This window comes from Palaemon carinicauda, chromosome 22, assembly GCF_036898095.1.
Source record: "Palaemon carinicauda isolate YSFRI2023 chromosome 22, ASM3689809v2, whole genome shotgun sequence".
Lineage (NCBI taxonomy): Eukaryota > Metazoa > Arthropoda > Malacostraca > Decapoda > Palaemonidae > Palaemon > Palaemon carinicauda.
Genome location: NC_090746.1, coordinates 48,322,325 through 48,337,324, shown reverse-complemented (window position 1 = coordinate 48,337,324; position 15,000 = coordinate 48,322,325). Strand labels below are relative to the sequence as shown.

The window sequence follows — 15,000 nt, the reverse complement described above, 5'->3', positions numbered from 1 at the left end:
AAGGTCATCCTAACTTTACACAATCTAACCTTAGGATACCACATGGGATAACCTTGCCCCATCGAACCTTTGGATACTACATAGAAGGACCTTACCCTATCTAACCTTCTGATACTACATAGCATGAGCTAACCCTTGGTTACTACATAGCATGAGCTAGCCTTTGGTTACTACATAGCATGAGCTAACCTTTGGGTACTGCAGAGCATAAGCTAACCTTTGGATACTACATAGTATGAGCTAACCTTTAGATACTGCAGAGCATGAGCTAACCTTTGGTTACTACATAGCATGAGCTAACCTTTGGTTACTACATAGCATGAGCTAACCCTTAGATACTACATAGCATGAGCTAACCTTTGGTTACTACATAGCATGAGCTAACCCTTGGATACTACATAGCATGAGCTGACCTTTGGTTACTACATAGCATGAGCTAACCTTTGGATTCTACATAGTATGAGCTAACCTTTGGGTACTGCAGAGCATAAGCTAACCTTTGGATACTACATAGTATGAGCTAACCTTTAGATACTGCAGAGCATGAGCTAACCTTTGGTTACTACATAGCATGAGCTAACCTTTGGTTACTACATAGCATGAGCTAACCCTTAGATACTACATAGCATGAGCTAACCTTTGGTTACTACATAGCATGAGCTAACCCTTGGATACTACATAGCATGAGCTGACCTTTGGTTACTACATAGCATGAGCTAACCTTTGGATTCTACATAGTATGAGCTAACCTTTGGGTACTGCAGAGCATAAGCTAACCTTTGGATACTACACAGTATGAGCTAACCTTTAGATACTGCAGAGCATGAGCTAACCTTTGGTTACTACATAGCATGAGCTAACCTTTGGTTACTACATAGTATGAGCTAACCCTTAGATACTACATAGCATGAGCTAACCTTTGGTTACTACATAGCATGAGCTAACCCTTGGATACTACATAGCATGAGCTGACCTTTGGTTACTACATAGCATGAGCTAACCTTTGGATTCTACATAGTATGAGCTAACCTTTGGGTACTGCAGAGCATAAGCTAACCTTTGGATACTACACAGTATGAGCTAACCTTTAGATACTGCAGAGCATGAGCTAACCTTTGGTTACTACATAGCATGAGCTAACCTTTGGTTACTACATAGCATGAGCTAACCCTTGGATACTACATAGCATGAGCTAACTTTTGGTTACTACATAGCATGAGCTAACCCTTAGATACTACATAGCATGAGCTAACCCTTGGATACTACATAGTATGAGCTAACCTTTGGATACTGCATAGCATGAGCTAACCTTTGGATTCTACATAGTATGAGCTAACCTTTAGATACTGCAGAGCATGGAGCTTACCTTTGGATACTATATAGTATGAGCTAACCTTTGGTTACTACATAGCATGAGCTAACCTTTGGATTATACAAAGTATAAGCTAACCTTTGGATACTGCAGAGCATGAGCTAACCTTTGGATACTACATAGTATGAGCTAACCTTTGGATACTGCAGATCATTAGCTAACCTTTGGATACTACATAGTATGAGCTAACCTTTAGATACGGCAGAGCATGAGCTAACCTTTGGATACTACATAGGAAGACCTTACCCAATCAAACCTAGACTACGAAACCGACTCATCCCTTTGGCTAAGGCTTTGTCCCACTAGACTCCCTACACTAACTTGAGCCAGCTCCATAAACCATACAGTTAGGAGTAACTCTTTGATCAATCTCATAAGATCGAGGAGTTGAACTATTATAATTTAATCATGTTTCAAATATTGAAGTACCCTATATTTCACGAGAAATTACTTCTACCACTTAATCTACTCTCTCTCTCTAATACAGATAAGACTTCCCACATCTTTAAACAAGCGGACAGTTTGATGCACATTTCGCTTAGCGATTTTTAATCTTTTTTAAAGATACTAGAATTTAGCTTTGAGTTTTCAAATATTTTTCAATTATGCCTAAAAGGCTTCCACATTCCCAACCGGGCTTTGGAATCACATATCACACCATTTATTCCCATGAAAAATTCTTAAACTATTGGCTAATATTTAGCAAAATATTAGTAAAAAAAATACCCAGTCTATGACAACCAAGGATGGAATGTATGAAGGCATTTTTGGGCCAGCTCTCCTTCATGAAAGGTAAATATTCCTTTTTAATCTATAATGTAATAAAATGTTACAATTGTTAAGACAAAACGTTTTATTGCCTATATGTTTTTCAAAAAGGAATAGAAGGGGAAGAATGTGGAGCCACATACTGTAGAAGAATTAATTAAAATCTAACTCAAGATAAAAGCTGGATTAGGGAGTTTCGAAATGGTTTGATCATGTGATGAACATGAAAGATGATAAGTTGGTGGAAAGAGTTTACACCCGAAGAATTCTGGGAAGGAGGAAAGGACGACTCAGGAGGTTCTGAAAGGAAGAACCACAACTTCCAGGACCTATAGAGGGTGAATTACACATATTTTATCCTGGGATTCAACGCTTTATTGCTATGCCTTCATTATAGGCGTAAGAAAAGGCTTGTATTGTGGGATTGAATGTTGTCGTGTCTATTTCAATAAGTTTGTCTTCCATGGGGGAGCAACTTTTTTGTAATATATATATATATATATATATATATATATATATATATATATATATATATATAGATAGATAGATAGATAGATAGATAGATATACATACATACATAATTATAAGTACATATAAATAAATGCATAATTATTTATATAACACTGTATATATGTATGTATGTATGTATATATATATATATATATATATATATATATATATATATATATATATATATGTCACTAACTAGTAGCTCAGGGGTTTTCAACTTTTTTAATCATATGTACCCCTTGACGTCTTAGCTACTAAGTAGCTGATCAAATCTCCTGACTAGAGTGAGGAATTGTGTTTGGCCCTCATAAAGAGTCAGAGCGATATGTAGCTCCTTGTTAAACTCAGCAGTGAATAACGTTCGCGGACAGAGAGGTAGGGACATTATTCCAAAATACTATACGAGACATGGAAGGCTAATACCAGGAGTCATCCTTCCACATGGTGGGGGCGTAAAGAATGGGTGAGAGAGAGAGAGAGAGAGAGAGAGAGAGAGAGAGAGAGAGAGAGAGAGAGAGAGAGAGAGACTGTGATCGTTGGTGTTGTGCAAAGATGAGAGCCAATTTTTTTTCGTATTCAACGTCTTCCTTTCAACATAACAGGTGACAGTCATATTTAAAGGTTTTAAAGGTCGGTCTTGAATAGCAGAGGCAAGGGACATATGATCAGTGCCCAAGCCCTCTCTCCACGTAAGCTAGGACCAGGGACGGCCAGGTAATGGCTACTGATGACTCAGTAGGTAGACCTAGAGGCTCCCCTATGACCCCCATTCTTAGCTCACAATTATGTTGAGGTTGTAGACACTACAAAAAACTATCGAGTTTGAGCGGAACTCGAACCCCAGTCCGGCTGAACGACGGGCAAAGACATCTCCATTAGGAGACCACAATCTTACCTATCTTTTGCTTTTTTTTTTTTCTTTTCTTTTTTTTTGAATCTGTAAAAAACAAAAAAAAGGTTTTTAAATAGAATGACAACAACCTATAATTTTCATCATGATTATAATTTCATATCGTCTAATCTTACTATCTCTACGTCATGTATTTTTTATATTGATATTTGATAAATCAATTGAAAATTACTTTTCACTAAATATTATTGTTCTTAATATTCATCATTATAATATTCAGAATCTTAATTAATCTAGGTTTTCTCCTTTGCTTTCTTTTATTTTTACCCATCCAGAAACATCCTGATATTACAACATCAGGATCTAAAGGGAAAGGATGTTACGTGCCAAAATATTATCTGAACCATAATGCCAGATACTTTGTTATTCTTTTTACAAATCGAATTCACCCCATCTTAGTAAATATTTATATTATTCTGCTTATCCTGTTTATCAGCTTATTTAGAAACCGAACGTTCCTAAGGCTTGTACATCCTCTCAGGGTTATCGTCACTCCACTAACGAGAGAGAGAGAGAGAGAGAGAGAGAGAGAGAGAGAGAGAGAGATTTAACTTTTCTTATCAACTTTAACTAGAGAAGTAATTACAAGAAAGATAACACAATATCTATTTTCATAGAAGCAAAACAAATAAATCTTAAAAGCTAGTTTAGGCTAAAGTAAATTTGACGTAATTTTTCCTATTACCAAAACTTTAAGGCATAAAATATGTTAAACTTCACCATCACAAAGAAGTCTATCCAGCTGGTGGATACGAGATAAGCTTTTGAGGAACTGTGAATCCAAAAACAAAACAATAAGAAATAAAGAAATCATCTTAAGATTTGTTGACCTCGAGGAGTGAGCCCAGTTTATTCTGACAGCATAGAATACAAAACAACAGCAATAAATAAAGAATCAGGACTTTAACAAGACTGAACCAAAACCTTCAGAAAGTAAAAAAAAAAAAAAAAAAAAAGAAACATTGCAAATTCTGTGATACTAATTTCATTCTTGACACTTTTTCTTCGATATTTCAAGGAAACATCCTAGTTTAAACAACAACTGAAAAGTGAATAATGTTTTCTCGTAATCATATTTTACTAATAAATCTATATATGATTAAGAAAACGTTATATGCGTGTTTATTGTAATATTTATTTCTTATATATATATATATATATATATATATATATATATATATATATATATATATATATGTATATATATATATATATATGTATATATTTCGCTCAAAATCTATTTTTGGGTGAGGTAGCCATATCGTCCTGATGGAAGTTTCTACTAGGTAGCTTTCTAGGGTATATTTGACTACAGTGATATTCCCAGAGAATTTTACCTTAAGGTATCCAGAATTCTAACTCCTGGAGCGAATATCCCTAAATAATCTCACAGGGATATCGCATAATATCAGAGGACGTATTCTTGACACGTCACATAGCTATCTTTGCCCCGAACAGTATTAACGCTTCGAGGGGGGATTGTGACAAGAATCTGAAACGAGAATGAAAAGAGAGCCGCTCATAAGGCATCTCTCCTATCCCGTTTCCAGTGTGTATCTGATGAAGGCGGTAGCGCCCTCTTTATTCCTTGTAGCGATATACGAGGTGTTACAGATACTCTACTATAGGGAGGGGTCAACAGGCCCTTTTACAATAAAAGGAAGGGCGGGTCCATCAGGATGCCATGGCTACCTCACCCAAAAATAGCTTTTTGGGCTCAGGCCATGTCGTCCTGATGGAAGTTTACCAGAGCATTACTGTATCTGTGGATTCTCAATCCGTGCCGTACTCTCAAGAAAGTATTCTCCTGGTCCGTCTAGACCTAGAGACCTATGATGTTACTGTCATACATCATTTCATCTAAGCATGAACTATGTTAGTGCTTCCTGCCCCCTACAGGGAAGAGTCGTACTAGACTCTGGAAAAGTCTCGAGGAGTACATAAAAATTTATGGATGACAAAATGACAAGCTTGTATAGTGGTCTCGCCATATACAATATAAAGCAAAGTTTGTATAAGAGTCACCAATGTCAGAATGAATTTGTTACACCTTCCACAATGTGACTACTCTTATAAACTATTGGATAATGGTTGTATCCGCATAGAAACAAATTTTGCCTCTTTGCCACCAACCCGTTAGGGTACCACGTCAACCCTACTAAGGAAGGGTTAGAGTGAGTGGACTTTTCCTAGAATAAGGGAACAGTCTCGAAAGACATACCATGATAAAAATATCCATATTTTAATCTTAATGCTCAGTACATTTCTAATAAAATGAGTGTGGGCGAATAAGACTAGTTTATTAAAATTTAATAAACGTACATATCAGATCAACATTTATAAAATTTATAGAATGTGGATGATATGCATAAAAGCATAAAGAAAAACAGTCAACAGAAAATATTGTTTCATCTACTAGGAAACAGATTTGCCACTCCAATTGAATTATTAATAATAATGATATAGTCTGTATACTGTTTACATACACTAGCGTAAAAATGCTTGGCACAAGTGTCCGTATTATGCTATAGATTACCGACGTCAATGGAACAGTCCGAAAGGACACTTTCGTGGCCTATCGCTCTGCGTGTAGTAACATACAGTGACTACACGCGCACCCTCTTAATTAATCGTCCCAAATTAATTACATTGTTCCTTGCAGACTTAAAACAGAAGGTTAAAGAATACTACCTGCTGCTACCACAGATCTCATAAGTTGCTCCACTTGCTTCGCAAAGTGCATAAAGAACGCCTTGGATGACTACCAGCCGGTGTGCAAACAAGGATGTTCAAAGTCCATATAATTAAAGAAATTTTATGGAAGAGGCAACTTTCCTCGGATCATGACTAACGGTTGTACTGTCTGGATCCGTTCTGCGAATAACACGGGTAAATTTCGCCCATAGTTATAGATAACTTTGAATCCAGGGTTTCTCTTCTGAACAGCTGTCCTCCCATAAAGTCTGAAGTTCTATGAAGATAGACCTTTAGGCAATCCACTGGACATAGAGATGCATCTTCCTTCAGAGAGCAGATTCTCTAGGGACCCCACCTGTTGGTGGGTAGCTTGTTCCTGGCAAGAAACGTTGGGTCTGGAAATAGATTCAGTTCTCCCTCCAAGAACTGGACGTGACCTTCCTCTCTAGAGAGAGCCACTATTTCATAACTCTGGCCCCCAAAGCGAGTACAAACAGAAATATGACTTGAATTCAAAACCTTCTAAGCACATTCCTCATTGTTCGTTATTTATACACAATGAGGAATTACATCTAATGACCATGCAAAGGGTCTTTGGAAGCGCTGGAGGGCTGGCTCATTAAGAACGTCGTAAGAAAGGTCAACCTGTAAGGCATATGGTATCTGACTTGTCAAGGCAGGCTTGAACAATAGAATTGTGTTGGCTGCTAAACCTTGCTCATGAAGGTGAATGAAGAATGATAAATAGGAATCTGTCGGGATTTCTTTCGGTTTCTTCGCCTTGACAAAGGATAGCTATTTCTTCCCTGAAACCTCATAATGTCTTCTGTTTTCCTCCAAAACTCTAAACTGACTTTTAAACACCGACTCTTTTTCTCATCGCTAAGGAGAGAAAATCATGAGATGTAGGTTCCGTGTTTTCTGTGATGGAGCGAAGACAGTCGACTTCTGTACTCGCTGAGACAGGGATGGATCCGGTGGCGGTACGAATTTTAGTCGTAGTTCTAATGCCAGAGGGAACCACACGCTATTTGGCCACTTGTAGGCCACTATTGCTGCTTTCCCTTTGAAGGATCTCAGCTTATCGAGGACCTTCAAAAGAAGGTTGTGCGGATGGAACAGATAGATAATGGACCATCTGTTCCAGTCCAGGGACATAGCGTCCACTGCCTCCGCTCATGGCTCCTCGTAAGGGGACATGTAATGATCTATTTTCTTGTTGTCTTTCGTCGCAAAGAGGTCTATCTGCAGCTCTGGGACTTGACTCGAGATGAAGGAGAACGATCCTGCAGCAAGGGACCATTCTGATTCTATAGGTGTAAAACTAAATAGTGTCCGCTGTCAAATTGCGGAACCCTTGAATGTGAACTGCTGACAGGTGCCATTTCTTCCTTTCCGCCAAACGGAATATGGCTAACGTCACTTGGATCTCTTCGCGTGTTTGATGCGTATTTTCTCCAGACTCCTATTGCATCCTTAAGCTGTGCTCTTAGCACTTGATCTGTTATCGAAGCAAACTGTAGAGAGCCCAGCATTCTCTCCTGTTCGCGTCTTGATATCCGTTTGGATTTCAATAGTCTCTCGACAGATCCTGCTATTTCTTTCCTCTTCTTACTAGGAATGGAAAGCCGATGTGACTCCAAATTCCAGTGGATTCCCAACCACTGAAATTTTTGAGCTGGAGAAAGACGAGACTTTTTGATGTTGATCTTGAATCCCAGATGTTCCAGGAACTGGATCACTACCTTAAAAGATTGCATGCATTCTGTTCTGGATGCTGCCCACACCAGCCAGTCGTCCAAGTAGGCTACTACTTGGACCCCCTTTAGGCGTAATTGATGGACGGCTGCGTTCGCGAGCTTCGTGAAAATCCTTGGGGCTATGTTTAGCCCGAAAGGCATGGCTCTGAAGGCGTAAAGTTTTCTATGTAACTTGAAGCCTAGGTAGGAGACGAGGTGATGATTAATTGGAACGTGCCAATAAGCGTCAGACAAGTCTATAGAGACAGTATATGCCCTTTTGGGCAGTAGGGTCCTTATGTGCTGAAGCGTGAGCCTTCTGAACTTGTAGTTCACTATGAACTTGTTGAGTGGCGACAAGTCTAGAATAATTCTGAGTTTTTCTGAGTCCTTCTTTAGAACACAAAACAGCCTTCCTTGAAATTTTATGGACTTAACCTTCCGGATTACTCTTTTGTCTAAGAGTTCTCGGACATATTCTTCCAGAACTGGGGATGAGTGTTGGAAGAATGAGGAAATTGAGGTGGAGGACTGCTCCAGCTCCAACCTAGTCCATTTTTAATTAGGCTGTGGGCCCAGGGATCGAAGGTCCAGCGATCCCTAAATAGCTGTAATCTCCCTCCTACTGGAAGTATCTTACTTCTGCTGTTGTGGACCTGAGGCCTTGCCTCCTTGACCACGTCCTCCCCTGTATCCCCTTCCTCTTGAAGGGCGTCTAGAAGAACCTCTGGCTGTTCCTCTAGCTCTCGAACGAAAGGAAGAAGTCTGCCTTTCGAAGGCTGGGTTAAAAACTGGCAACTGTCTCGCCATTTGTTGAGGTACCAGCTGGTACGTGGTTGGAGGGTGTGCCACTATCTGAGGCACCGCGGTCACAGGAAGTTGTTGTTGTTGCTGTCGGTAGGGTTTAGCCGGCCAGAGGATGGCCTAGGCCTTTTTGTCTTCCTCTTGGGTTGGGGACCCTCATCCGGAGAAGACTTTCTCTTGAGATCCAAGCCCCACTTTTTGAGAAGGTTCCTATTCTCTGTGGCGGCCTTGTCTACTACCTCTTTAACCACTTCATTGGGAAAGAGGTCTTTACCCCAAATACGAGAGGAGATCAGTTTCCTCGGGTCGTGCCTCACCGCAGTCGAGGCGAACACGAACTCTCTACAGGATCTCCTAGCTTTAATAAAGCTATAGAGATCCTTCGTAACTGTGGCCAGATGGGTTTTGGCCACAACCATGAACATGTACTGGATCTTGAGGTCACTTGTCATCGTTTCTAGTGTCGTTTGCAACGACATCGACATCCTTTGTCTCTTACTCTCTACGCAAGAGAACCTCTGACAGTTTTGGAAGTGCCTCATCGAACTAGCGTTCAGCAATAGCAGCTTCCAGCTTCCCGACTGAGAAGGTAAGGTGTACGTCCTTCCAGTCTTCTTGGTCCAAGGGCAAGGTCAGAGATAACGGCTTGCACTCCTCCAAGGAGGGGCATGGTTTCCCTGCCTCCACCACCTTTAAGGCTGCCTTATATCCCTTTTCCATGAAGGGAAAGGTTCTGGTAGGAGAGGCCACAAAGGAGGGAAGCTTCTTACTCAAGGCGGGGACCTTTGAGTTAGTGAAACCCCTCTCTTTCATCGAGCTTGCTAGTAACGTCTGAGCTTTACTATGGTTGAAAACTATGACCTCCTTTGGCTCCGTCTCCTCCTTTGAGGCTGTCTCCTTCCTGAGACGGACATAGCAGTCCGGATAAGAATCTTTGTTGGGCCAAAATTCCACTTCTTTCAGGGGAATTGCTCCCAACTTTTCTGAGATCACGATCTTCCCGGTTGTCATTGGCATGTGTTCGGCATACCTCCAAGGATTGGTATCCCAGCACAAAAGAAGATCCTTCACGCTGAGCCGCTTGTTGGGCCCACGTGATGCTGCAAGTCTACGTATCTCCAGTTTCATTGCAGCTTCCTTCTCATCATTCTTCCTTTAAATTTGTTGGATCATCTCAACAATGGAAGAAAGAGTCCTTCCCAGTTTATCTGGGATAGCAGACGATGTAGACGGAATAGGTTCTGGGTCCGGAACCGATGTAACCGACACTTCGTCGATTTCTTCCTCTTCTACTTGAGGAGCCTGGAACAGCTCCTTCTCCTGACCTTCTCCTAGAAGGTCCTTCTCAGTAGAATCCGACACCTCCGACATCCTATCGTCCAATTGGATGTCTTGAAGGACGGCTGAGACTTCAGAATCTACCGGATTCTGGACAATTGGTATCTCCACCTGAGGCTGGGGGATGATTGCATCAGCCGATGCTTTAGGGAAAAGGTAGGCCCTCATCTTCTCATTTGGAAGGTAGGGACCTGAGGTGTTTTTCTGAAAACCCCTCACCCAGGATCGTAACGTTTCCCTGGCAGCATCCCTTGACTCCGTTGACTTAGGGTCGTCAAAAGCCTCGGTAATCAGGTTAGAACAAACTGTACAAACCTGAGGGTCTCAATAGCGGAGATCACCTTTGGAGGCTGTGCATGCTGCGTGCCTCCTGCGCGCAGTTCTTACTGCGGACATTACAGAACACACTCCCGCACTTCGGATAGTCCTCCTGTAAAGAGAAGAAAAATCCATGAGTATCAAGTGAAAGCTTTTCACTTATATTGAGACATTTAACTTATATAGAAAAGCTATAAAAGAATGAAGGAAAGACACATACTTGTATTTCCTGTCCAGTTAATTGCTGAAACCTTCCGAGATATTAAAACTAAGGTTAATTCTATTCTAGAATACCTTATGTAATTTCCTAACCGGAAATTTAAGGTGTAGTTCACACCTTGAGATAAAGTTTTGATATACGGGATTGAAAGAATACAGAAAGATCTTACTTTCTATGTATTGTACGGTCTCAACAAAAGGCTGTACAAGATAACATTATGTATGATGAAGAACTTTTAGTGTTATCACAAGCTCTGTACAGCAGTTTCTGCTAATGCAGTGTGTACTACACTACAAATACAGCAACTACTGTACATAGCATGCTGTTGTGCCGGCTATCATGTGCCAGTATGTGCCGGCGTGTGCCTGCACGTGCCGGCCGGCAACTACCCCTGTATAGTTCAAAGATATACTATCTTAACTAATAGGCGGCAGCTTCCTGATTCGCGACTGGGTGCTGGCCGGCAATCATTGCCAGCCGACGGCTGAAAACACTAATACCTGGCTGCCGGCTGCTAATCGTAGTGGCCAGCAGATTCGGGCTGTGTTAGGGGTGCAACACAATAGTCAGAGAAACAGTATGGATGTAAGGTTATAAGGTGGCATTGCCATACGACCTTCCATCCAGAAAGAGTGAACTTATGGAAGGGGAGAATGTAGCATTCAGGCTTCCAAAGAATCCATAGCCTGCCGGGCTCTACCGGCAGACATGGAAGGGAGACCAAGGGAGGTCTGGGGTTCACTCTGCAAAGAATAAAGGGTCTCTGCCGGCCGACACGTAGTGCCAGCCGGCAGAGAGCTGAGCCTGTCCTCCATCCTAACCTATACTAGGTACAAAAGTAGGACTGCTACCAAAAGAAAATAAAAGAAAGAGCGGTGAGGAAGGGATAAGGGTCCTATAGACTTCGTTCTAGTAGGAGACACACTCAGCCGTTAGGGAAGCTCATCCTAACCAAGAGTTGTCTATTAGGGAGGAAGACTGGCAATTCTTGCTAACCTCCTCCCAACCAGAACAAAGTTAGGTGAAGTTATTTCGCCGGGCAACAGAGAAAACTCATCCTCCAGCCCGAGAAAAACAACACAGGACAGTCTGCTAGGCCACTAGGGGAAGTAATCATCTCTACAGAATCCTTCCAACATGGACTAGGGAAGCAAAGCTTCCTGTGTCCACCCCTAACCTAGCAAAGGAGACTCATTCTCTATGCTAGGAAGAAGCAGACCACAGACTAGAAACTCTGATGTTCTGCCCTAACCCAAAAAACCAGTCACTCTGGTTATCAGGTCAGGACAGACATATCCTAGAATAGTTATACCTGAATTATTATACAGATAGAACCACTACGATTAAGCTGAAGGCTTACAGAGGGAGAGAGGGATTGAACTTAGCCTCCGAAGGAGAAAAGATCAATCGGGGATGTGCGAAAGTATACTACTGTACCTAGAATACTAGACTAGGTAAGATGAGAATCGATTACCTAAATACACCGAAACTCTCTCGTATACAATCTTGGAAAAACATTCAACAATATCTTACATGTATAAAATATTTGCTTATAGCTTCAATAATATAACATTCAGAAAAACTTATATCATGCATGAAAGTACTAGTGCCAGACGTCTAGGTTACAAAGCCTCACAAAGGGTAAGATCGGTACCTCGACCCGTGTCGAAATCACCGAGCTAAAAACTGACGGTATAATATAAGCATTCCTAGCGGAGCTGAATAGCTTAATTATTAAAGCGTAACAAACCGGGAACGTCGCTCCAGCTAACTAAATGACCCATAAGAGCGAGCGATAGCATCCAGGATGCCTCTGGTAGGCAACAGCTCTTGATTACGTTAAAATCACTTTTGATTTAATTCAAAACGACAAGAGCTTACATTTATACATAGTAAAGATAATACTCAACTTTCTAGAGGCAGCAGAGGCCGGAGAAGTCATCAAAATGTTGAAATAAATCCAAAATAACGAGAAAACACAAGGGAAAACACCAAGTAGTAGAGCTACACGAAAAGGAATAAAGAGGGCGCTACCGCCTTCATCAGATACACACTGGAAACGGGATAGGAGAGATGCCTTATCAGCGGCTCTCTTTTCATTCTCGTTTCAGATTCTTGTCACTATACACCCTCGAAGCGTTAATACTGTTCGGGGCGAAGATACCTATGTGACATGTCAAGAATACGTCCTCTGATATTATGCGATATCCCTGTCAGATTATTTAGGGATATTCGCTCCAGGAATTAGAATTCTGGATACCTTAAGGTAAAATTCTCTGGGAATATCACTGTAGTCAAATATACCCTAGATAGCTACCTAATTGGAACTTCCATCAGGACGACATGGCCTGAGTCCAAATATATATATATATATATATATATATATATATATATATATATATATATATATATATATATATATATAGTGTATATATATATATATATATATATATATATATATATATATATATATATATATATACAGTGTATATATATAATATATATATATATATATATATATATATATATATATATATATATATATATATGTATATATATTTATGTATATATATATATGTGTGCTACTTTTATAAGCACACATTGAGTATGTGTTGTTTAAGATGTGTAAAGCTGGATAACGAAGTACATCTTATTAGCTTTAAAAGTATTTATTGTCTAAAAACAACAGAGTTAAACATATCCATCATAGGAGGGAGCTGGTTTGGTCGGATGACCAATTCTGGTGAAGTATAGATATGAACTGATTAAATTATCGATATCACAGATATCATATGCTTAGTTGATGTAGCAATTTTAACACAATCTCGGAAGACACCTGCATCCGGTGACGTCACAAACTTTCACACACTGATGCATTGGTGTTGACGTTTAAGAAAAATGTTACATTGCTGAGGCTGCATTGTGCATCGTGTTTATGATTTCAGTGACTACAGCAAATCCCACGGCTAGCATCTTCATCCAAAATGACATATTACGTCATGTGTTTTAAACATGTAATAATAATTATTTCACTTATTACATAAGATCGGCCAGCTATCTCAATTTTTTCAAAAAAAATTTAACAATAAGCCAAAACATGTTTACTAGGCGTGACTGGATATATGTATTATTCTTTGTTTAACTTTAGCCATAAGCAAACGAGGACGAATGTCCAAATAGGCACATCAAAAAATAATAACAACAATGCATATGAAAAGATATTACCAAAGCAAAGAAAAAAAATGCATGATAAATAAAGATCATATATATGGTACATTGCTAGCAAATGATTATATGGTACCAAAAAAAAACTACTGACATACATATGATTCGGTAACTTGTTAAAGAATTATTGTTACCTTTGTCAGAAACATAGATTAACATAATACGGTAACTAATAAAAATATTTGTTACCTTGGTAAGAATTCAAAATTTTAGTGCACAAACACGAATTCCTGGTACGTACACGTACCACGGTTTCGTACATATATATATATATATATATATATATTATATATATATATATATATATATATATATATATATATATATATTTATATACAGGGCTGATATATTTTATTAGATGCCCATAGATTCTGTTAATTTAATTTTTATTTTTTTTCTCTTTTCTTTTAACATTCCGGCTTATATATTTTATTAGATGCCGAGAGAAAAAATGATTAATATTTTTTTTTTAAATGTTTTTTTTTTTAATTTATTTTTAACCATGCAAAGTTGAAAAAATTCCTCATTTACATATTACTAGTGTACTAACAGCTTTTCCTACAATTCTAATTCCAACAATTTACTCCTTTATCGAATGAGGTGGCCACTTCAAACGGCTTTAAACTGAATTAAATAAGGAGTTTTGTCTGGACATGGCGAAACGTTCTGTTTTAGCTTCCTGCTGTGCCGTAACCTATGCCAAACAAGGATGTTCACGGCGATAAATATCATCACCGTGATAACCAGTCCTGCTAGTAGTATGGGGTGAAGAATTTCCTTATAAGTCGGTGACATGTGGTCCATTTCGGTTAGTTTCATCAACCGCTTGGCAACTTGTCTGTTGTACGGGAGAGGTAGTGCTGGCATTGTAGAGGTCCACGTGAAGTTCGCGAAGTAGGTTCGTTCTCTGATGAGTGTCCGTAGACCAGTCACCATGGAATTAGGGGAAGTCCCGATACAACCATCTGCTGCAACGAAGATGTGGGCGAAGGACGTGGATCCGTCAGGGCATGATACATTGAAGCCGTCCTTGTCGTATCGTATCCACGAGCCATTGTTCAGTCTGCAATTGAACTCATTATTGTCAAAGGGATAAAGC

The 15,000-nt window shown here is 39.7% G+C and overlaps 3 protein-coding genes across 3 annotated transcripts in view; 1 reads left to right on the top strand and 2 right to left on the bottom strand.

Moving 5' to 3' along the window:
* Positions 1-15,000, bottom strand: part of LOC137616421 (uncharacterized) — a 742,648-nt gene that overhangs the window by 154,540 nt on the left and 573,108 nt on the right. The window lies entirely within an intron of this gene.
* Positions 1-15,000, top strand: part of LOC137616424 (receptor-type tyrosine-protein phosphatase T-like) — a 209,195-nt gene that overhangs the window by 44,021 nt on the left and 150,174 nt on the right. The window lies entirely within an intron of this gene.
* LOC137616739 (receptor-type tyrosine-protein phosphatase T-like) overlaps positions 1-15,000 on the bottom strand; it is a 48,191-nt gene that overhangs the window by 11,797 nt on the left and 21,394 nt on the right. The window contains 1 exon segment of the mRNA XM_068346741.1: positions 1,694-1,764. Coding sequence (XP_068202842.1) covers positions 1,694-1,764 — 71 coding nt within the window.